General features: G+C 42.5%; 1 protein-coding gene across 6 annotated transcripts in view; it reads right to left on the bottom strand.

The window, feature by feature from the left end:
• The window catches only part of LARGE1 (LARGE xylosyl- and glucuronyltransferase 1), a 769,194-nt gene that overhangs the window by 482,070 nt on the left and 261,666 nt on the right, over nt 1-25,458 (bottom strand). For all 6 annotated transcript variants that reach the window (XM_063722909.1, XM_063722906.1, XM_009234297.4 and 3 more), the window contains one exon: nt 14,423-14,724. In XM_063722909.1, coding sequence (XP_063578979.1) covers nt 14,423-14,724 — 302 coding nt within the window. The remainder of the gene's footprint in view (nt 1-14,422; nt 14,725-25,458) is intronic.

The raw sequence follows: 25,458 nt of genomic DNA on the forward strand, positions 1-25,458 counted from the left end.
CACATGGGTTCCAGGGCCTGGTGTAAGAACAAGGAGTCTCTTGGTGTCCCCTCCATGGACAAGACACATAAATGGATGACGAATGAATGAACCATCCAGGATTTTCTATCCTGCATATCCCAGTCTGCTTTAGGATTGACTTTCCTGTGCTATAAAGAGCATAGCCACCTGAGAAATCAGAAACCCAAATTTTACACAGAAAACATTAAAGGATGAGACCAAGTTTGGGATGGGTCAAGAGAAGTGTAATTAATACAGGGAGCCCATGTCTGGGGTAGGTGGGTTATCTAACAACAGCCCAATACTGATCCATCATGCGGGCCTCTGGAAGACCGGCCTGGTCCAAAAAGTCCACACACATTAGCCAGACAATCACTCAACAATGATCAGTGTAGCGCCATGCTATGGTCATGCTAGATGACTCATCAAGCTTTCTTGCTTTTAGAATGTGCCTTCATTCTAGATTGCTCTGACTCTTCACCTCACCTATCAAACTCTTCCCCACATTTCAAGACATAACTCCACCTCTTGGGACCCCAGTTTCCTCATCTATGAAGATGAGTAATAAATGTGTCAACTATTTATTTCAGGGTCTTGCTCTGTCACCCAGGCTGGAGTGCAGTGGCACAATCATGGCTCACTGCAGCCTCAAATTCCTGGGCTCAAGCGATCCTCTCACCTCAGCTTCCCAAGTAGCTGGGATTACAGGTGTTCTCCACCATGCCCAGCCAAATTTTTTTTTTGAGAGATGGGGTCTCTCTATGTTGCCCAGGCTGGTCTTGAACTCCTGTGCTCAAGTAATCCTTCCACTTCGGCCTCCTAAGGTGCTGGGATTACAGGCATGAGCCACCATGCCCAGCCCCATGTCAACTAACTGTTGGGCAAATTAACTGAGATGACTCGTGTAAAGGGCTTAGAGCCTGGTACCTTGTAAGTAATGGGTATGTATCGGCAATCATCAATAATAATAACAATTATAGCTTATTCTAAGCTGAAGGTTCTACATCTAAGGTCTGAGCCCCAAATTTCCTCAAATGTCAGGCATCAAGTTATTTTCTTCTTCTCTCACTCTTTCCTCTACCTTCAAGTAAGGTTAGGATAGTATTTTTCCCATCATTGAAAGGAAGGTCTTCAAGGTGCCCAATTCCCTCTGTTCCATCAAATGCTGACACTGCCTGTCACCTCTCCCCAGACAACAGGGTAAAAGACACAGGAATGAGGAGGTGAGACACCTGACTCATCATCTGGGCTGTGGCTGCAGCTTTGTTACCTTAGGCAAGACCCTTTCATCATTTTTAAAATGAGAGAGTTGCATCTTTATTTGTTGTTGTTATTCTCAGTGGCACAATTTCTAAAATAAGTTTTACAAAAAAGCAGAATATGCAACAAGAGAAGGCTACTCTGAGGCCAGCACAGACAGGGGGCTGGCAGAGATATGGTCCCTTGCCTTGGCCATGGTGTGATAGCCAGCCTCCAAGACAGTCTCCAAAGATCCCTTCCCCCTGGTTTTCATGCCGTGTAGCCTCTCCTATACTGTGTCAGAGCTGGGCTGTATAACCAATGGAATTCAGCAGAAGTAACGGTATAAGACATCCGAGGCTAGGTTATAAAAGTCGTTGTAGCTTTTTACTTCTTCTCTGTTTAAACTGCTTACCCTGGGAAAAGCTAGCTGCTATGTTATGAGAACACTTGAACAGTCCTAAGGAAATGAGAACGCCAATCATGTCAGTAAACTATATGGATACAGAGTTTTCAGCCCCAATCAAACCTTCAGATGACTGCAACCCCTGATGTCATCTTAATTGAAATCTCTTTAAAGGTTGAGAGTCATAATCCCCAACCAACCTGCTCCCAGATTCCTAATTTTCAGAAACTGTATGAGATAATAAATGCTTGACATTTTAAGTTGTTAAGTTTTGAGGGTACCTGGCTGTGTAGCAATAAGTATTTAATATATACAGGGAGGGTACCTAAGGCACCCTGAAAATCACTGCACGTGACAATACCACCAGGTTCCTTCCAGCTATAACATCCCCTAATTTCAGGGCCTGAAATTTAAAGAAGACATTTTTATTTTTGTGGATTTACATCCTTGAAGAAGCCCCAAAGAAGGCATATGAAGCTAATGAAATGTGTGTCTAAATGCTATGATAGTATGCTCCAACAGCAATGTGGGATATGGAAAGATAGCTAGCAAACCCCTTCACTGCTGGGTTATTATGTAAAGTCCATGAAGATACAATAAAAAAAGAAAGAAAAAGTGCATTAAAATACTGTAAGGTTAGTTAGGACACAGAATATACAGGTGAGAAGCATTAAGTTTTATAAACATGTTGCCTCCAGCAAAATGCAAACACCCCGCTAAGCTAATAAATACATCCATAGTCTGGAGAATAATTTAAAACATTCCAGATTCTTTTAGAAGAACAGACAGATCTTTGCCTAAACTCACTGAGGAATGATTACCTCATGGGGCTGCTAAAGCCACCAAGGTGAAAGATGATCCCCATATAATGACTGGTAACCCTAAAGTCTGCAGAGGTGAGGCCCCTGTGAAGCACACAATAAGGATCTGGGCTCAGCAGCTGATGACAGTCTGGGTCCCACAAGCTCTAATTCACAGAGCTTCAGTGCAATGGTTCAAAGAACAGGTTCTAGAATCAAACTGCCTAGGTTTAATCCCAAGCTCTACCTCTTTCTGGCTGTGTGACCCTGAAATAATTATGAAACCTTTCCTAGCAGTTTTCTAATCTTTCAAATGAAGATAAGTATGTTGTGTGAATTACATGAGATATTTTATGTAAAGCTCTAGCATGATGTCTGGTACATTTCAAGGACTGATTAACTGTTATTACTATAATATATTACTACTGAGAAATGAAGTTCAAAGCAAGGAGCAGAAGGAAAAATGGGTACTTCCTTAAGGAGTGGTCTGACATCAGAGGATAACATTCATTCACTTTCCATAATAACAATATCCATTGTGGCAGTTCTTAAGTACATCCACAAATTCCTAGACGTTACTCTCATTGAGAGATGGGTATGTGCTGAGTGGGCTTTTGTGACCATTTCAACTAACAGAATACACTATCAGCAGATGTGACACTGTGTGGCTTCTGAGGCCAGGTCATGAAAAGTGCTTCCTTTCTGCCTCGCTTACGAGAATACTTGTACTTAAAGCCTTTAGCTGCCATGTAAGCAGCTGACTGCCTAAAGCTGCCATGTTGCGAGGAAGCTCAAACTAGCCCATGCAGAGACCACATGAGGACCTGAGTCTAAAAGAAAGGGAGGTTGGGTCAGCACCCACTCTTCCAGCATTGTACTGTTCCAGCTCCAGCCACACACTAATGCCACCTGAATGAGGGACCCCATACCAGAACCATTCAGCTAAGTCCTTCTCAAATCTCTGACCCACAGAAACCATGAGAGCTAATAAAATAATTGGTGCTGTTTTAAATTATTTAAGTGTTAGGTGATTTTTCAGGTAGCAGTGGAGAAGTTGAATATTTATAATGAGTATATGTGACACTCATACATAGTTAGCTTCCCCTGCCTCCACCTCATTTCATCCTCACAATTGCACTGGGAAGAACATGTTATTATTTTCATTTTATAATGATGAAATAGACTCCCAAAAGGTAACTGAATTGTCTAAGGTCACAAGACTAATGAGTAGCAAAGGAAAGTCTCCTGTTCAGGAATTCTGGTACCAGTTCCAGTGACTGTTTTTTCTTCTGTACAATAGCTGAGTCCCAGAATAGACCTGAACTGGAAAGGCAAGAAAAATACACATATCCATACACACATGTGCATGAGTGAACATCAAAGGGGATCATTCTGCTCCAACTTCTGAGGCACACAGAGGCCAGGCCATCACTCAAACAGCACTGTACAGGCAACAGAAATATGCAAGAATAAGACAGGCAGCTATTTGAAAGACACATAATTACCAAATGATAAGAGGGCAAAGGGACTGATGAGGGCCCGTTGTTCCTATCACCAGATAGCTCAGCTGACAGCCTCGGCATATTGATAGAGGAGTTTTCAGAAATGCTTTCGGAGCCCAGAGAAGTTTCCGCAACACCCACAGATGGTGGCAGCATCTCTGGTTACGTGGCCCTGCACCGTGACAGCATGTCAAGATGAGCTTCAGCACTTGGAACCAAAAAGCGCTGTGATGAAGGGAGTTTCTATTTTGACTCTACTGACTGACATTTCTTGTCTGCCTCTATGGCTTTTTTGTTAAAATCCTTAAAGACACCAAATGAGGGAGACAGAGGAAGTGCACTGCTCACGGGTAGGAGGCCAGCACCTTGCGGAGAGTGTGCTTTGAAATATGACTGCAGCAGGCCAAGACTTTTAAGAGCATCTATTGGAGGTTCTCAACAGGACCAGGGGTTCCTCACAGAAGAATTCTACCAAAAATAATGTTTTAAGAATCTAAGAAGTTAACATGATCAGTAAACACAAAGAAAGAGAAGAAAAACAAAACCTAATTCTCAGGTGCAAAAGACTAGAAAATAAGTTATACTAAAAGTCAACGTGGCAGTTCAGGCAGACACCCAGCTAGCTGCAGGAGACTTTTTTCATACCCCAGTGGCAGCTGGAATCCCAGCAAGACAGAACTGTTCACTCCCCTGGAAAGGGGGCTGAAGCCAGGGAGCCAAGTGGTCTCACTCAGCGGGTCTCACTCCCACGGAGCCCAGCAAGCTAAGAACCACTGGCTTGAAATTCTCCCCACCAGCACAGCAGTCTGAAGTCTACCTGGGATGATTGAGCTTGGTGGAGAAAGGGGCGTCCGCCATACTGAGGCTTGAGTATGTGGTTTTCCCCTCACAGTGTTAACTCTGACTGTGCAGAATTCACCACGGCATGGCAAAGCACCTGGGGCCAGACTGTCTCTCTCGATTCCTCCTCACTGGGCAGGGCACCTCTGAAAGAAAGGCAGCAGCTCCAGTCAGGGGCTTATAGATAAAACTCCCATCTCCATGAGACAGAGCACCTGGGGCAAAAGGTGGCTGTGGGCACAGCTTCACCGGACTTAAACATCTGCCTGCTGGCTCTGAAGAGAGCAGTGGATCTCCCAGCACAGGACTCAAGCTCTGCTAAGGGACAGACTCCACCTCCTCAAGTGGGTCCCTGACTCCCGTGCCTCCTGATTGGGAGACACCTCAAACAGGAGAGCTCCGGCTGGCAACAGGCGGGTGCCCCTCTGGGACAAAGCTTCCAAAGGAAGGAGCAGGCAGCAATCTTTGCTGTTCTGAAGCCTCCACTGGTGATACCCAGGCAAACAGGGTATGGAGTGGACCTCCACCAAACTCCAGCAGACCTGCAGAAGAGGGGCCTGTTAGAAGGAAAACTAACAAACATAAAGCAATAACATCAACATCAACAAATAGGGTGCCCACAAAAAAGGCCATCAGCATCCAAGATCAAAGGTAGATAAATCTACAAAGATGAAGAAAAACCACTGCAAAAATGCTGAAAATAACAAAAACCAGAATGCCTCTTCTCCAAATGATCGCAACTCCTCTCCAGCAAGGGCACAAAACCAGATGGAGAATGAGTTTGACCAATTGACAGAAGTAGGCTTCAGAAGCTGGGTAATAACAAACTCCTCTGAGCTAAAGGAGCATGTTCTAACCCAATGCAAGGAAGTGAAGAACCCTGAAAAAAGGTTACAGGAAATGCTAACTAGCATAACCAGTTTAGAGAAGAACATCAATGACCTGATGGAGCTGAAAAACACAGCACAAGAACTTCGTGAAGCATACACAAGTATCGACAGACAAATCAATCAAGCAGAAGAAAGGATATCAGAAATTGAAGATCAATTTAATGAAATAAAGTGTGAAGACAAGATTAAAGGAAAAAAAATGAAAAGTAATGAACAAAGCCTCCAAGAAATATGGGACTATGTGAAAAGACCAAACCTACATTTGACTGGTGTACCTGAAAGTGACGGTGAGAATGGAACCAAGGTGGAAAACACTCTTCAGGATATTATCCAGGAGAACTTCCCCAACCTAGCAATACAGGCTAACATTCAAATTCAGGAAATACAGAGAACACCACAAAGATACTCTTCCAGAAAGGCAACCCCAAGACACATAATCATCAGATTCTCCAAGGTTGAAACAAAGGAAATAATGTTAAGGGCATCCAGAAAGAAAGGTCAGGTTACCTATGAAGGGAAGCCCATCACACTAACAGCAGATCAATATGCCGAAACCCTACAAGCCAGAAGAGAATAGGGATCAATATTCAACATTCTTAAAGAAAAGAATTTTCAAACCAGAATTTCATATCCAGCCAAACTGTGTTTCATAAGCAAAGGAGAAATAAAATCCTTTACAGACAAGCAAATCCTCCTGAAGGATTTTGTCACCACTAGGCCTGCCTTACAAGAGCTTCTGAAGGAAGCACTAAATATGGAAAGGAAAAACTAGCACCAGCCACTGCAAAAAATACCAAATTATAAAGATCAATGACATTATGGAGAAACTGCATCAACTAATGTGCAAAATAACCAGCTAGCATCATGATGACAGGATCAAATTCACACATAACAATATTAACCTTAATGTAAATGGGCTAAATGCCTCAGTTAAAAGACACAGACTGGCAAATTGGATAAAGAGTCAAGACCCATTAGTGTGCTATATTCAGGAGACCCATCTCACGTGCAAAGATACACATAAGCTCAAAATAAAGAAATGGAGGAATATTTACCAAGCAAATGGAAAATGGAAAGCAAAAAAAAAGAAAAGCAGGAGATGCAATCCTAGTCTCTGATAAAACAGACTTTAAATCAACAAAGATCAAAAGAGACAAAGAAGTGCATTACATAATGGTAAAGGGATCAATGCAACATGAAGAGCTAACTATCCTAAATATATATGCACCCAATACTGGAGCACCCAGATTCATTAAGTTCTTAGATATCTACAAAGAGACTTAGACTCCCACACAATAATAGTGGGAGACTTTAATACCCCATTGTCAATATTAGACAGATCAATGAGCAGAAAATTAACAAGAATATTCAGGACTTGAACTCAGCTCTGGACCAAGCGGACTTAATAGATACATACAGAACTCCCCACCCCAAATCAACAGAATATACATTCTGCCCAGCACCATAAAGCACTTATTCTAAAATTGAGCACATAATTGGAAATAAAACACTCCTCAGCAAATGCAAAGAACAGAAATCGTAACAAACAGTCTCTCAGACCACAGTGCAATCAAATTAGAACTCAGGATTAGGAAACTCACTCAAAACTGCACAACTACATGGAAACTGAACAACATGCTCCTGAATGACTACTGGGTAAATAACAAAATTAAGGCAGAAATAAATAAGTTCTCTGAAACCAATGAGAACAAAGACACAACATACCAGAATCTCTGGAACACAGCTAAAGCAGTGTTTATAGGGAAATGTATAGCACTAAATGCCCACAACAGAAAGCAGGAAAGATCTAAAATTGACACCCTAACAACTAGAGAAGCAAGAGCAAACAAATTCAAAAACTAGCAGAAGACAAGAAATAACTAAGATCAGAGCAGAAACAAATGGAAAAACATTCCATGCTCATGGATGAAGGAGATAGAGACACGAAAAACCCTTCAAAACAATCAATGAATCCAGGAGTTGGTCTTTTGAAAAGATTAACAAAATATATAGGCCACTAGCTAGACTAATAAAGAAGAAAAGGGAGAAGAACCAAATAGACACAATAAAAGATGATAAAGGGGATATCACCACTGATTCCACAGAAATACAAACTACCATCAGAGAATACTGTAAACATCTCTACACAAATAAACTAGGAAATCTAGAAGAAATGGATAAATTCCTGGACATATACACCCTCCCAAGACTAAACCAGGAAGAAATCGAATCCCTGAATAGACCAATAACAAGTTCTGAAATTGAGGCAGTAATTAACAGCCTACCAACCAAAAAAAGCCCAGGACCAGACAGATTCACAGCCAAATCTTACCAGAGGTACAAAGAGGAGCTGGTGCCATTTCTTCTGAAACTATTCCAAACAACAAAAAAAGAGGGATTCCTCCCTAACTCATTTTATGAAGTCAGCATCACCCTGACACCAAAACCTGGCAGAGACACAACAAAAAAAGAAAATTTCAGGCCAATATCCCTGATGAACATCAATGTGAAAATCCTCGATAAAATACTGGCAAACCGAATCCAGCAGCACATTAAAAAGCTTATCCACCACTATCAAGTTGGCTTCATCCCTGGGATGCAAGGCTGGTTCAACACACGCAAATCAATAAATGTAATCCATCACATAAACAGAACCAATGACAAAAACCACATGATTATATCAATAGATGCAGAGAAGGTCTTCGATAAAATTCAACACCCCTTCATGCTAAAAACACTCAATAAACTAGGTATTGATGGAACAAATCTCAAAATAACAAGAGCTATTTATGACAAACCCGTAGCCAATATCATACTGAATGGGCAAAAGCTGGAAGCATTCCCTTTGAAAACTGGCACAAGACAAGGATGCCCTCTCGCATCACTCCTATTTAACATAGTGTTGGAAGTTCTGGCCAGGGCAATCAAGCAAGAGAAAGAATTAAAGGGTATTCAAACAGGAAGTAAGGAAGTGAAATTGTCTCTGTTTGCAGATGACATGATTATATATTTAGAAAACCCCATCTTCTCAGCCCAAAACTCCTTAAGCTGATAAGCAACTTCAGCAAAATCTCAGGATACAAAACCAAGGTGCAAAAATCACAAGCATTCCTATATACCAATAACAGACAAACAGAGAGCCAAATCATGAGTGAACTCCCATTCAAAATTGCTACAAAGAACATAAAATACTGAGGAATACAACTTACAAGGGTTATGAAAGACCTCTTCAAGGAGAACTACAAACCACTGCTCAAGGAAATAAGAGAGGACCCAAACAAATGGAAAAACATTCCATGCTCATGGATAGGAAAATCAATATCGTGAAAGTGGCCATACTGCTCAAAGTAATTTATATATTCAATGTTATTCCCATCAAGCTACCATTGACTTTCTTCAAAGAATTAGAAAAAACTACTTTAAATTTCATATGGAACCAAAAAAGAGCCTGTATAGCCAAGACAATCTTAAGCAAAAAGAACAAAGCTGGAGGCATCATGCTACCTGACTTCAAACTATACTACAAGGCTACAGTAACCAAAGCAGCATGGTACTCCTACAAGGCTACAGTAACCAAAACAGCATGGTACTGGTACTAAAACAGATATATAGACCAATGGAACAGAATAGAAGCTGCAGAAATTAACCACACATTTACAACCACCTGATCTTTGACAAACCTGACAAAAACAAGAAATGGGGAAAGGATTTCCTATTTAATAAATGGTGCTGGGAAAACTGGCTAGCCATATGCAGAAAACTGAAACTGGACCCCTTCCTTACACCTTATACAAAAATTAACTCAAGATGGATTAAAGACTTAAACATAAGACCTAAAACCATAAAAACCCTAGAAGAAAACCTAGGCAATACCATTCAGGATATAGTCATGGGCGAAGACTTCATGACTGAAACACCAAAAGCAGTGGCAACAAAAGCCAAAATTGACAAATGGGATCTAATTAAACTAAAGAGCTTCTGCACAGCAAAAGAAACTATCATCAGAGTAAACAGGCAACCTACAGAATGGGAGAAAATTTTTGCAATCTATCCATCTGACAAAGGGCTAATATCCAGAATCTACAAGGAACTTAAACAAATTTACAAGTAAAAAACAAATGACCCCATTAAAAAGTGGTGAAGGTATGAAGAGACACTTCTCAAAAGAAGACATTTATACAGCCAACAAACATATGAAGAAAAGCTCAGCATCACTGGTCATCAAAGAAATGCAAATCAAAACCACAATGAGATACCATCTCATGCCAGTTAGAATGGCAATCATTAAAAAGTCAGGAAATAACAGATGCTGGAAAGGATGTGGAGAAATAGGAACGCTTTTACACCGTTGGTGGGAATGTAGATAAGTTCAACCATTGTGGAAGACAATGTGGTGATTCCTCAAGGATCTAGAACCAGAAATACCATTTGACTCAGCAATCTACCAGGTATATACCCAAAGGATTATAAATCATTCTACCACAAAGACACATACACATGTATGTTAACTGCAGGGCTATTCACAATAGCAAAGACTTGGAACCAAACCAAATGCCCATCAATGATAGACTGGATAAAGAAAATGTGGCACATATACACCATGGAATACTATGCAGCCATAAAAAAACAATGAGTTCATGTCCTTTGTGGGGACATGAATGAAGCTGGAAAACATCATTCTCAGCAAACTAACAGAGGAACAGAAAACCAAACACCACATGTTCTCACTCATAAGTGGGAGCTGAACAATGAGAAAGCATGGACACAGGGAGGGGAACATCACACACTGGGACCTGTCGGGGGGTGGGGGGCAAGGGGAGGGAGAGCATTAGGACAAATACCTAATATATGTGGGGCATAAAACCTAGATGATGGGTTGATAGGTACTGTAAACCACCATGGCACATGTATACCTATGTAACAAACCTGCACGTTCTGCACATGTATTCCAGAACTTAAAGTTTAAAAAAAAAAAAATGTCAACGAGTTCAAGGTCTGAATTCCTATATGACTATTTTATTTTTCAAGGAACACACGGATAAAGAAAATTCATCAGTCCTATGTGCTGCTCCTTAAAGCAGTGGTTTCCTTTTTTTGTTTTGTTTTGTTTTTTGAGACGGAGTCTCACTCTGTTGCCCAGGCTGGAGTGCAACGGCATGACCTCAGCTCACTGCAACCTCTGCCTCCCAGGTTCAAACGATTCTCCTGCCTCAGCCTCCCAAGTAGCTGGGATTTCAGGCACCCTCTACCACACCAGGCTATTTTTTTGTATTTTTAGTAGAGACAGGGTTTCACCACGTTGGCCAGGCTGGTCTAAAACTCCTGACCTCAGGTGATCCACCCGCCTCGGCCTGCCAAAGTGCTGGGATTATAGGCGTGAGCCACTGTGTCCAGCCTAAAGCAGTGGTTTCCAAACAATCTCTCCTATCTTAGAATCATCTGGATAGACTCTTTTGTTAAATATCCATATTCTCAGGTGCTACTCCCAGAGATTCTTAGTCAGTAGGTCTAGGGTAGGTCTCATGGATACACGTTTTTGATATGCAAATCTAACACACAGCCAAGTTTGAGAACCACCCATGTGATAGACATTGTTCATTGTGACCACAGTAACAGAACTCCAGAATGTTCCAGAAAAACATGGCTTCCTTGAGTAAAATCTATCTGTTCCAGGCTCTCTTGGACCTAGGTGGCAGCTAAGGGTATCCCTGTAACTAAGTTGTGTCAACAGGATCTAAAAGGATCTCAAAAGTGTGAAATTTCCAAGATACGTTCTTTAAGGAAAGTGATATGTCCCACCTTAACACTTCTTTCCTGCCAGCTGGAATGTGGACAATGCAGCTAAAGCTCTGACAATCATTATAGGTCATGAGATGACCTTGGGAATGTCAATCAAGCAGGCTGGGGTGGAAGATAAAGAAATCCCAAATCCCCAATACTGCCATCCCTACACTGATGGCCTCCAGACATCTTAAACACAATGAGAAAGAAGATGCAAATCTTGCTTAAGCCAGTGTTAGTTGGGATTTTTGATAACCTGCAGTGAAATCTAAGACTGATACAACTAACTACATTAGAATTTCCCTCAAGTTCCAATATCCATTGTCACCACTGAAATAGTACAAGGCAGGAACTTGATTTTTTTTTTTTCTTTTGAGACGGAGTTTTGCTCTGTCGCCCAAGCTGGAGTGCGGTGGCACGATCTTGGCTCACTGCAATCTCCACTTCCTGGGTTTAAACAATTCTCCTGCCTCAGCCTCCCAAGTAGCTGGGACTACAGATGTGCGCCACCACATCCGGCTAATTTTTGCCGTTTTTAGTAGAGACGGGGTATCACCATGTTGGCCAGGATGGTCTCGATCTGTTGACCTTGTGATCCACCCACCTCAGACTCCCAAAGTGCTGGGGTTACAGGCATGAGCCACTGTGCCGGGCCCAGAACTTGATTTTAATCCACAGTTTGCAAATGAGGAAACAGCCACAGAAAAGTGATCTTACTTGCTCAAAGCCACATAGCTATTAAACTAGAAATGGCGCCAGGATTTAGACTCACAACTCCCAGCTTCAAAAGCCAGTGGTCTTTGGTCTACACAGTTGTGCAGGGGACTCCCAAATTACAATGAGTATTTCTCAGAAGACTGAGCAGGGGAGTGAAACTCTCCTGGCTAGAGAGATTACAGAAGGAAGAGAAATGTCCCCACAAACATAACTCATTTTCTCTTTTTTATGCCTTCTTTTCCCCTTTTCCTTTTTTATTTTTCCCCTCCTCGATTCTTATTTGTTCTTTAGGTTCTACGTCATAATAGTGTAAATACGCTTGGGGAAACAATTTGCTCGTTTTGGGCCATCTCACCTGGGTAGCAGAGTTCCCATCCAAACTAACCCTTTCTAAGCCAACACCATGGCTGTGATCTGCTAGCAGAGAACCTGAAAGAAATCAAATATGCCTTCACCAAGGCAAGAACAGAAGATCCCTAAATCAGGGCCCTCCCCAGACCAGCCAAGACCAAAGGAATTTGTTAACGTGGCTGAATGCCCGTTTTCATACATAGAGATATTAAGTAACAGAAGCCACTGACAGTGGTTGTCAAAGACTAAAGGGCACTGGGCCTGGCATACAGTCAGGGCTGAATAAATGTGCAGCACTTATCACGTCCTGACATTTCTATTTATTTATTTGTTTATCATCTCTCCCCCTACCTCTGATGACAGAATGTAAGAACCAGAGGGAAGGGGGTTCTGTCTTTTTTGTTGTTGTTCACTGCTGTTTCCCAACACATAAAACGGTGAGATACAAAACACAAGTGCAATATGTTTGCTGAATGAATGGATAAATGAATGAATGATGATGATGGAGTAGAACCACCTCCTCGCCCAGGTTCTCTGGGCTTGGCTGAAGGACCAACTTGTGACATCCCGAATCCTGCTATGATGGACGTTTGTTTCACATCGTTCCTACTCATATGACACATTCCTCATTGGACATCCTCTGTCGGATGCTCTCCACCTCTCCACCAATCCATTCTTCAACCAGGCTTGAGAAACCTGAGAAATGCTCCTATCCTCAGGGGCTCTCCTTGTCCTCCTCCCTCACCACTGAACTTCCGAAGAACTTAGTCTATATCACTGAGGAAGCCATTTTTTAGTGACATTGGATAGTCTCATTGGATAGTATCACCAATGTTACTAATAACCCCATTCACTAGAATAGCATACTACAGTTTGCAAAGTGTTCTCTTTAGGAATTTTGAAGTCTAACCACTCTTTATTCCAGAAAATGGAATAAAGAAACAGCAGGTCCTATCTATGTTTAACTAAGAATAGTAAAAACTAACCATAATTTTGAAAATGTACTATGTACTAGGTGCTAGTCAAGCCTTTATATGGCCATCCTGTTTAATTCTCACAAATACTCCATGAAGCAGGTATTATTTCCTGAAGTTTACTGATGAGACACCTGGAGTTCACAGAAGTTATGCAACTGGATCAAGGGTACTCTCTGCATAAATCACTAAAGCTGGAATATGAATTCAGTCTTGCCCATCTCTCAAAAGGCCTTCCTATGAATAGGCATGCTCTAATTCATCTCCACCATGAGAACTGGAAACAGTGGGGAATGAGTGTATGTGTGTTCACTGCACATAGCAGCGAGGATGCAGGTATTTGAGGAAATAGAGGACAATACATATCCCACATTTCCAAAGAGCTGCTAAGAAAGAAAGCATACCCTAAAAGGGGAGAAGTGTTATTAAGCTATAAAAGTTCAAATTACTTCTTTAGATAAGGAACAAGTCTGTGGTTCTGAATCGGAGAGGCTGTTTATACAGTGAAGTGATAATGAGGTCTAAGAGAACTGCCCAACTGGGCCACAACTCCAGGTGGGCCATTCACACTGTAGTCTAAGAAACAGGGGCCTACAGGATGACAACTAGGTGTAGAAACCCTGCGCATGTCAAAATGAACCACACAGAAACAAGCGGTAGGTTCCATCAGTGAGCTCCTCTTAATATCTGTAGATTACGCCTTCTTATCCCCATTTTCAGATGGGAAAACGGAGGCTCAGAGAGGCTAAATGACTTCTCAGGCCATTCAGCAAAGTTAATGAGCAAGCCAGACTTACAGACCGGGCTAGAATCAAGAATGCCAGCTCTTGGCATCTGGCTGTGTTTCCAGGAGGCATTTGCAAGGCGGGAGGGCAATCGGGACTTTGGACAACTTCCTCCCCAGGCTCCAGGTGCCCTTTACCTCGCATTTCTCCACGACCGGCTGCTGCCCACACTCGGAGCTGTTGCCTGCCACGATGCCAGCCCGAAGGTTCTCGCTGTCTCCAGTGCCCTCCTCCATGGAGTAGGTCTTGGAGTGGTTGCCTCGGCGATGGGCTGGGGCTCGGCCCTGGGCCAGGCTGAGCTGCCTGCGGAGGGCGCGGTTCTCCGCCTCCACCTCGCGCATGCGCACCTCCAGGCTCTCGCGCTCCCGCTGGCTGGAGGCCATGTACCTGGGGCTGTGTGCCTGGGACTCCAGCGGAGACAGAGACACGGGCTTTCCATCTGGGGAGCGAAACACCAGGGAAGCGTTAACCTGGATGAACCATGCCTCAAGCCCCTCCAAGTTCCCCAGACATCCCTTACTACATGGCGAGGCTCCTTGCACAATCCCGTGTTTAAGGAAAACAGATGGAAAGTGAGTTACAAATAAACGCATCCAGATTGAACTGGGAACAAAGTTGAGAACAGAACAATTTATTATGGCGATAAAAGCTAATATGCCTTTTAGAGAAGGCAATCATAATAAAATTGTTTCTAATTAAATGCACTGTCTTCCTCTCCCTACTTGGCATGTTTCTAGGTAGGCTTCTTAACAATAAAGAATTATGAATACAAAGTGGGGGGATTGGGGAGAAAGACAAGGGAGGGGAGAAGGAGTACCAGGAATTGGAGGAGAGCAAGAGGAAAAGAAAGAGTAAAAAGAAAAATTAATAGGCCAGGCGCGGTGGCTCACGCCTGTGATCCCAGCACTTTGGGAGGCCAAGACGGGCGGATCACGAGGTCAGGAGATCGAGATTATCCTGGCTAGCACGGTGAGACCCCGTCTCTACCAAAAATACAAAAAAAAAAAAAAAAATTAGCCGGGCTTGGTGGCACACGCCTGTAGTCCCAGCTACTCAGGAGGCTGAGGCAGGATAATGGCATGAACCCAGGAGGCGGAGCTTGAAGTGAGTCAAGATCGCACCACTGCACTCCAGCCTGGGCCACAGAGTGAGACTCCGTCTCAAAAAAAAAAAAAAAAAAAAAAAAAAAGAAAGAAAAGAAAAAAGATAATAATAATGACTAAGTTTATTGAGCTTTTCCTATGCAAACTCCTATACATCTTTCAAATCCTGTTTTAAAAGCATCACCTCTCAGGGGAAACCTTCCTCCATTTGCAGGCAAGATATCCTTCCACATATTGCAAAATAATTTGTATGCAGCGCTATGAAAACATGTATCTGCCATACTGTATTTGGTAAACAGCTTTACTAAATGTTGCCTATGAAGAGTGGGAGTTCAATGTGGGCAAAGGCGGGTCTTACCTGTCTTTGTGGTAACATGTCACAAGGTCTGAGAAATGCTGGAAGGGTGGGTGCATGGCTCCATGCCAAGAATAAAATATTAAAAGCAACAAGGAAAAAAGAAGTAGAAGCATGACCCATCTCACGGTTTTCCCAAAAAAAGGTTAACCATTAAAGTGAGCGCCAGCAACACTCCATGTAACAATCATACAACCCTGCAATAAAAACTGAGGCACAGCCGGGTGTGGTGGCTCATGCCTGTAATCCCAACATTTTGGGAGGCCAAGGCGGGCAAATCATGAGGTCAGGAGATCGAGACCATCCTGGCCAAGCTGGTGAAACCCCGTCTCTACTAAAATACAAAAAGTTAGCCAGGCATGGTGGCATGCACCTGTATAGAGTCCTAGCTACTCGTGAGGCTGAGGCAGGGAAATTGCTTGAACCCTGGAGGAAGGGGTTGCAGTGAGCCAAGATTGCATCACTGCATTCCAGCCTGGCGACAGAGCAAGACTCTGTCTTAAAACAAAAAACAAAAACAAAAACAAAAACACAAAAAACTGAGGCACAGAGAGGATAAGCAGGTCTCTCAATGTGACGCCACCAGAATGGTGGTGCCAGAATTCGCACCCAGGTCTCTCTGATATCTGGGCCTGTACACTCTCCACTTCAATAAACTTTCATTATAGGCTATTCAGAGAGCTAACATTAAAAAAAACACTTATTAGTATAAAAACCCCATCTCCCAAGGATACTTATATCACCTTGTATACAGTAGGTGCTCAAGGCATGCTTACTGTTCAGGAGTCCCAGTGGCACAAGGCATACCCAAAGCTATCACTTATTTCTGTTTCCACTCTGCAGAAATCCTGGGCTCCAGAGACATTTACAGCCACCTCAGGGGTTACCAAGCAAAAAAAGCGTATCTCTAGAAAATCATCCTCTCTCAGCTGCCTGTCAAAAAAACGCTCCTCTTTTTCCATACTTCAAGTTTTTCCTTCCTGCCCAGACCCCTGAGCTTCAAAACTGTCCCAGAGAGTCTCTGTGACTCACAAACTTGAGGATCAAAGAATGTGATGAATTACACCCTGCAGGTCTCACTTGTGCTTGTGTCGGCCTCTGCCCAGGGCTTTCTGATGTATCTTTGGACCTTAACAAATATGACTCATTTTTTTCCCTCTTAATCACCTCAGGGTTAAACGCCTAAGCGCCTGGTCTTCTCCTATCAATGTAACAAATATGACTCAATGAATTGCACTGCCTGGGACCACAAATCAAAGGCCGACGCAGAATCGGTAGGGGACGTGAAATCACAGGTTGATTAGGGTTGCATTGTCACCGACTGGCCAATTACAAGCTTCAACCCAAGCTTTTGAAACCTGTCTCCCTGTTTGGTACAACTGAGAATGAAAAAGAATAGGCAGCTATTAATAATTGCGTTTTCTCAACCAACATCGACCCTTTGAGCAGGGGTGGGTAAAGATGAACCTCTGGCTTCCTCGGGAATTACACCTTCTGTAGTGTCTATCATGGATCTGCACCACGCTAGGTGGTTCATGCTGATAATGCCTTAGGTTGCTATCAGTACAATGAAGTAGTAATAGTTATCCCTATTACTGATGCAGAAACCGAGACTAAAGTTTAAACCGTGTTCCTACTATGTTGCAGCTTGACTGTAAACAAGGTCTCCTGGACTTTGAGCTCAGCTATGCTCCTGCATTTATGTGCTAAGTTAGAGGTAAAGATGCTCTGGAGACTGAGAGGGTCTTCCTTCTCAGGAAAGGATTTTGGAGCATTCGGGCAGAAATGCAGGAAGCTCAACAGGGTCTCAGGGTCTCTAGAAAATTAACAAATGGGACCTGTGAGTTTCGTCTTTGGAGGAGTTACATCAATGCTCTGAGCTTCGATTTTCTCTTCCGTGAAATGGGAACATAAAATGTTCCAGTAAGAGTGATGGGAGGCTTAAGCAAGATAACAAAATACAGAGCACTGTGTCCCTTATTGGGAGGTGCTTGGCATCAGTGAGTTCCTGTGACCCTTTCTCAGTGAAGGAAGGTGATGTCATGGGTAAGATGAGTTGATGATGTAATTTAAGGTGTAAAGCACGGTGTATTTTCAGAACACAGAGTTGTTCTGTGTGTTGTATAGGGGAATAAGCAGTCAACAGACCTTGGCTTCCTTTGAGATACACTCCGAGGGGAGGCACTGCTGAGCTTCCTGCCTTCATCCTTAGTCGGGTCATGGTTCATCCTTAAGAACATGGAGGAGCAGGCAGGCAGGCTTCACCAAAGAGGCCAGGTCACATTCTCTAGCCCCTCTACTGAAAGTCCCATATTTTAAACATTTACGTAAACTATGATTGTCTGTTTGTGGGCTTAAGAGAAATGCTATCGACATCCTGTGTCCATTTCTCCCCTGCTTTAGACCCCAAATGGTTTTAACCAAATTTAACTCTCAAAGACGTGCAGGGGTTTTCCCACTTTTAAAAGCCCTATAGATTTGTCACCAGTGAAGCCACAACTAAATAATTAATGTCAGGTCTCAGAGGAACCAATGTTGAAAAAAGCAACGTTCATGCTGTGCCCAACTCCTGGCATGGAGGAAGTGCTCAATTAATGGCAGAATTGTCGTTTCCGGTTTGTTTGTTTTAAAGGTCCATTATCTTGAGCCAGCCCCTTCCTTTTCCTCAAGCCAGTTTCACCTTCTGAAAGGCGGGGCCCTGGAGATGTGCTCCCAGTCCCTTCTCAGCTCTAACTCTCCGTAGCTGTGTGGTCCAGATGATTCCAACACCGCATGATCGGAGTGAATAGTGGGCCCTGCTGCCTTGCCAGATTCACAGCTCATTCTTGTTTTATTCATCCTGACTCTTGCTTTTATTCCTGACTATTCCTTTTTCTGGCTCCTGATCTCTTTGCTCAGGCTTCTCCTGACTCTCTGGGAGCAGAAGGAGAGGGGGTCAGGGTAGTGAACAGCCAGCCTCCTTACGTTTCTCTGTTACGCTTTACAGGCACTCGTCCCTCCCAGGAACGCTCCTCAACCTTTGTGTATAGGTTGTAGTTATAAAGCCCATTACATACGATTTTATGGCTATGTAAACAACTGTGCCCATACTGGTATTTCTCAAACTACCAGTGGTGAAGACAGCAAGAGAGGCATGGAAGCACAAGAAGCTTGGGTGAAGAACCAGTTTTTCTCCCTCCCCCAATCCATCCTGGATAAAAATTTGCCCCTAAAACTCAAAGGTAAAACAGAGCTTGGCCCATGTGTAACTCATCACTTGAATTAAACAAACTGGTCTACACTACGTTAATCAAGACTATTGATCATACACTTGATGCTGGCCACAAAGTCCATTTGCTCTAGATGTTTCTAAAATGCTTAGTCTCAAGTTCCATATGTATCTTGTTGCAGACCAGCAACAGTTTGAGGATATGTTAATTTTATGTGTCAACTCAACTGGGCCAGGTGGTACCCAAATATGTGATCAAACATCATTTTGGGTGTTTTTTTTTAAAGGTGTTTTTGGATGAGGTTAACATTTAAATTGGAGACAGAGTAAAGCAGGTGTTCTCCCCTGGTGTGGGTTGGCTACCTCCCATTAGTTGAAAGCATGAATAGAACAAAAATGCTGACCATCCTCCAAATTCAAGAGAACTCATCTTGCCTGACAGCCATTGAATTGGGACATCATCTTTTTCTTGCCTTCAAACTCAAACTGAATCATCAGATCTTCCTGGGTCTCGAGCCTGCTGGAATTTGGACTGGAACTACACCATGAGATCTCCTGGTTCTCAGGCTTTCAGACTCAGACTAGAACTACACATTGGCTCTCCTGGGTCTCCAGCTTGCTGACTCAACCTGCAGATCTTGGAACTTGTCAGCTTCCATAATCATGCAAGCCAATTCCTTACAATAAACATAGCTGTATATGCACACTCTATTGGTTCTGCTTCTCTAAAGAGCCCTGACAAATACAAGGACGAACAACGGCCTGCAGATCACACCTTGAGGGGCACCGCCCAATCTCTAGTCTCCATCCCCAGGTCCTGGCATGCTCCCTATACTTAACAAGCATTTGAGGAAGAGAGAAAAAGAAGAACTAACACCTAGAACTTTCTGTTAAAAAATGGCGTAAAATGCCTAGCACATCATAAACTGACAGTTATTTTAAAAGACATCTCATTATAATATTAAATGCTGGGGAAGAGGGAGAGAGAACTGAGAAAAGCAAACAAATCAAGTAGATTAGTAAGAGCATGGGATTTGGAGTAAGAAAGAGCTGAGCTTGAATTATGGTTCTTCCACTTACTAATAAATAACTTAGGCAAAATACTTAACTTTTCTGTGACTCAGTGTCTTATGTAAAATGGGGGACATGGGAGCATAAGCATGAGTGTGTGTGTGTGTGTGTACACACACAAATATTACTTCATATCAGGCTTACACAGAGTAGATACTTGTATTAGTCAATTTTCACGCTGCTGATAAAGACATAGCCGAGACCGGGTAATTTATAACAAACAAGAGGTTTAATGGACTCACAGTTCCTCATGGTTTAGGAGGCCTCACAATTATGGTGGAAGGTGAGGGAAGAACAAAGGCACATCTTACGATGGTGGCAGGCAAAAAGAGAATGAGAGTGAAGCGAAAGGGGTTTCCCTTATAAAACCATCGGATCTTGTGAGACTTATTCACTATCATGAGAACAGTATAAGGGAACCATCCCCATGATTCAATTATCTCCCACTGCATCCCTCCCACAACACGTGGGAATTATGGGAGCTATAATTCAAGATGAGATTTGGGTGGGGACACAGCCAAACCATATCAATACTCAAACTCTCTGCTGTTCTCCCAGCCCAAGCCCACTAAAGCTCCAGGCAGGGCACATAAAGGCAGAAGTGGATAGGATCCCTTGCATGTAAGTGCCTTTACCTTTGTTTCTCTATTACCTTTCCTTCCAGGTTTCTACTCTTTAGATAGACACAGTCTATGTATGAACATGATGTATCGTTCTATCACGGAATACGTGTGTGTGTTGATCTGCGGTTCAGCCCACTTTCAGCTTAAAATGTCAAACAAGACATTATTCAAAAACTAAGCTGACAACATCATCCTCCTCTCTGCAAAACTTCTCAACAAACATGAATTTATCATCGACTCTGAATCTCTGAATCCACTTGAGATGAATGTTCTGAATTAAGAATCAAAACATCTAAGATTCAGAACAAAGAAGGTAAATTGAAAATCAACCTCCGTGCAGTGCACTGACAGAGATTAGGGACTTACCATCCAAAATGTCCTAAGTGATGATCTCAATCAATCTGAATGTGCTGAGTATCTCTGGATCTCTCCAGAGTGCTGGCATCTGGTACTGCATGTGGGATCCACCACTTTGAAATGAATAGGACTGGGACTTATTAATGCAGGCAGGGCCAGGGTCTGGATGGGCCTCCCATGAAGGGGGCTCAGACCCTTTCAGGGGTGACAAACCCAGATCTCTCTAGTCTAGGAAAGCAAACTCTTGCACTTAGTGCCAGATTTCAGGAAAGCTGTCCGGTTGCATCATCCTGCCCGTGATAAAGACACTACATCCCTAACCTTTATATGGCAAAATCTCCCTACGTACAATCTGTCGCTGAAGCCTGCCAATTCTTTCTTCCTGATGTTTGAAGCACTTGCTCTTCCCATTTGATTTCAAACATCTCATCCGAAGCCAAGCCTCTTAATCTTATTCTAAAACAGGGGTCATCAAACTTTTTCTGTAAACATCCAGAGAGTCAATGTGCTTTACTTCGCAGGCTATGCTATCTCTGCTTCAAGCACTCGACTGCCATTGTAGCATAAAAGCGGCCACAGAAATACACAACAAATGGCTGTGGCTGTGTTCCAGTCAAATTTTATTTCCAAACACAAGCAGAGGGCCAGATCAGGCATACTTTTTGGCCATAGATTATGGATCCTGTCCTAGAACATTGTGTGGGTCTCCTGGGCTAGTCCCCCTGCCTCCAATTTCTCCCTGTTCTTGTCAGCTCACCCGCAGGTGCCATGGATAACATTCTTCAATCCTACTTCCACCATGTTTGCAGTCTGATAATGCACAAAAACAACTCTGTCTACTTCAAGGTCATCCATCAAATTCAACAAACACTTGGTCAGTTCCCCCTGAGTACATGTCATTGGGTGCTGTGTCTGCGTCATCTCATTTTAATTTATGCAAGGCTGTCATGAAGTGGGTGTTCTCACTATTTCCATTTGACTAATGAAAAAAAAAAAAAAAAGAGAGAGAAACAGGCACATGATTTAACTAGTTCCATGTCATCCCAGCAACAATGGCAGAGGGAGAGTCTTGAACCCAGGTTCACTGGTTCCAGATAAATGGCTCTTTCCTCACCAAACCGGAATGTCTCCTGTTCAACACTCTCCGAACAAGTCCAGCCTAATTTGTGGTTGCGGTTGTTGTTTCTGCTTCATTCCCTGGTCCTTCAGGCCGGTGGTTCTCAATCTGGGCTGCCATTAAAAAACTTGGGAAACTTAAAAGTATGAATGTGCACAGGTCCCAACCTAGATGAATTCATATAGCATCTCTGGAGATGGGGGTTGAGTTATCAGCATTTTAAAAAAATTTTTAATTTAATTTTAAGTTCCGGGATACATGTGCAGGACGTGCAGGTTTGTTACATAGGTAAACATGTGCCACATTGGTTTGCTGCACAGATCAACCCATCACCTAGGTATTAAGCCCAGCATCCATTAGCTACTCTTCCTGATGCTCTCCCTCCCCCACCAACTCCCCAACAGGCCCCAGTGTGTGTTGTTCCCCTCCTTGTGTCCATGTGCTCACTGTTCAGCTTCCACTTATGAGTGAGAACATGCGGTATTTGGTTTTCTGTTCCTGTGTTACTCTGCTGAGGATAATGGCTTCCAGCTTCATCCATGTCCATGCAAAGGACATTATCTCATTCCTTTTTATGGCTGCATAGCATTCCATGGTGTATATGTACCACATTTTCTTTATCAGATCTATCACTGATGGGCATCAGGGTTGATTCCAGTCTTTGCTATTGGGAATAGTGCTGCAATAAACATATGTGTGCATGTATCTTTGTAATAGAATGATTTATATTCCTTTGGGTTTTCAGCATTTTTAAAAGCAGCCACTCCCATGGGATTCTCATGTGTAATCAAGGCTGAGAAATGCTGGCTGAGGCATTTCCCCAGACTCTCTAACTTAGATGCAAAGGAAGTCTTAGCATTGCCACACTTAATTATAGTATTGCTCTGACCCTGCACTCCATTTCCCTTACACAAGCCTCTACTGTACTCTTTCAGCAGCTCCCATCATGTGACCCAGACCCACATGATTTCCTGGTATTGTAGCTCCTCCAAGCATAGGGCCTGCTTTGCTCCTCGGCATCGCCCTGCTTCCTGGAAGACAGTCTCCTTCAAAAGCAGTTCCCTTCTAGCCCAGCTGCCTGACTATCCAGCTTCCCTGGTTTCTGGCTCCCTTCTCTTGACCAATCACAGGTCACCTTATTCCAATATATGTTTCAATTTTTCATTTTCCATATGAGACTATATTCATTGAGCAATTTGTAATTTTTGTTAGAAAATGCCCTCCTTTTAATTAACATAAAGATTTCACACCCTCATTCAATGCCAAATATCTAATATCATTTGATATTTCAAAGTAAATTAAATATTGCAGCCAAAGTCATTTTAGAAAAATTTAGAAAACTCAGTTTGATCTTAAAAGTTAATTTTGATCATGAGATGTCCACAGGAGGGCTCAGTCTGCCAACGTGTCATCAGCTTTTCTTTTCTAGGCAGTTTATAAGTCACAGCAAGACACAGGTCCAGGCTGAGCCATTTTCTTAAGTTTCAAAAGCATGGAATCAGATTTGCTGTGGGAAGGAAAATGGCAATGATGACACACAAAGGCTGCTCGCTTTTTATGAGGTACACAGGGAATGTTTTGCCCCAAAATTCCCCTAAGTGATTTTCTGGAAGTTATCTTTGGCAACCAAAGCAAACTTGAGTTCCAGCAAAGGCCCTAGAGACAGATCTTCTGACAAAGATGGAAGAACAGTTCATAAAAAAAAAAAAAATGGAGAGTTCCTCACTAGCTTCTAAAAAGAATTTGCAACCACAGTGCCAGGGAAAGAGGCCTGGATTCACTGCACCATAATAGGCTGAATGAGATCTGACTTTTGTCTTCCATAAAATCATTTCCAAGAATGTTAGCTTAAAGAGCTTCATTAAGTCAAGAAACTGAAGACATTTTTAGCATCAATTTTCTGTACCTATACCTGGGTTTAGACTATAAATGCTTGAAGTGTGTTCTAACGAGCAATGATACCAGTTTTTGTCTCTTGAAACTTCAGGTTCAATGATTTCAAAGCTTCAAACATTTTGTTGTGTGTGTGTGTGTGTGTGTGTGTGTGTGTTTGCCAAATATGCTAAGTTTTGAAAGTTGGAGGCAGTTGGTCTTTGAACTGCTGTTACCATGGTGGGGCAACCATGTCTTCCTGCTTCTATAACTGGCCCGTCATATACCCAAGGAGTCTGAGTATAGACAAAAGGGCTTTGTTAGTAGCATTCAAATCGTCACCAAACAAGGCCAAAAAAGATAATGTATTTAGTGCTCTGTTTCCTAGAAAAATGGAAGGACTTGACAGCAGAGTGAAGGTCTTCTCTTAGATCACCAGGTGGTTTAGAAAACCATCATTGGAGGGTAATGATAACAGTGTATACTAGAAAAGGTGAATAGATATTCACTGCAAATCCTGACAATTGATCTGTGTGTGAGAGCACAATAAATTCACATTCCAGTCATCTTTGAAGAGCCTCTGCCCCCAGTTAGCCCCTAAACTTCAATCACTTTTTACACAGCCTCAAGGACCTCACCAGCATTAGTGACGGTCTCCAATGGTTGAGTCTGAGAAAGCAGCCTTTCTCCTTCCCCAGTTTCTTGAGTCCTATTTCATACACATGCAATAGTTGGACACAATCCCCTTTGTTGGTAGATTCATCAAAACTAAAAGCTAAACAACCATAACGATTTTATCCTTTGCAAAGCATCAACTGAGTGTTCTCAATGTGGCTATTTACTATAAAATCAGATGCAGAAATACTATAGAATTTCTTAATTTTCTCTTTAGCAGCACTCAAGATGAAAGATTTCATAAGTGTTTTTTCCACTGATTTAATTTTTTAAAACCTTTGCAATAAATGTGTTATTTGATATGAAATATTCATAGCCCTTATAAAATCCCACTAAAATGTTCCAAGAGTGAGGCGAATCACACGTGCTGAGAAGAATCATATTTTACAGTAAAAATTTTTAATGAGGTTTGATTTTTTTTTTGTAGCTAAAATCTTGTTCAAATCAAAAGACCCACATGGGATGATTTTTTATCAAAGATTTTTAATTTTATTTTGCATTCATCATACTAAGTATGTTGAAAACTATCCTTTTCTCACTTTGTGAATCTATACTTGCTGTAAGCCTCAAGCTGTCATTCTTGTTGGCCATATTTATTTACCAAAAAAGGTTCTGTGATTTTTTTTTTTTTGAGCCAGGGTCTCGCTCTGTTGCCCAGGCTGGAGTACAGGGGCTCAATCTTGGCTCACTGCAACCTCCACCTCCCAGGTTCAAGCGATTCACTTGCCTCAGCCTCCCAAGTAGCTGGGATTACAGGCACACCACCACGCTCGGCTAATTTTTGTATTTTTA

Source organism: Pongo abelii, chromosome 23 (assembly GCF_028885655.2).
Source record: "Pongo abelii isolate AG06213 chromosome 23, NHGRI_mPonAbe1-v2.0_pri, whole genome shotgun sequence".
Lineage (NCBI taxonomy): Eukaryota > Metazoa > Chordata > Mammalia > Primates > Hominidae > Pongo > Pongo abelii.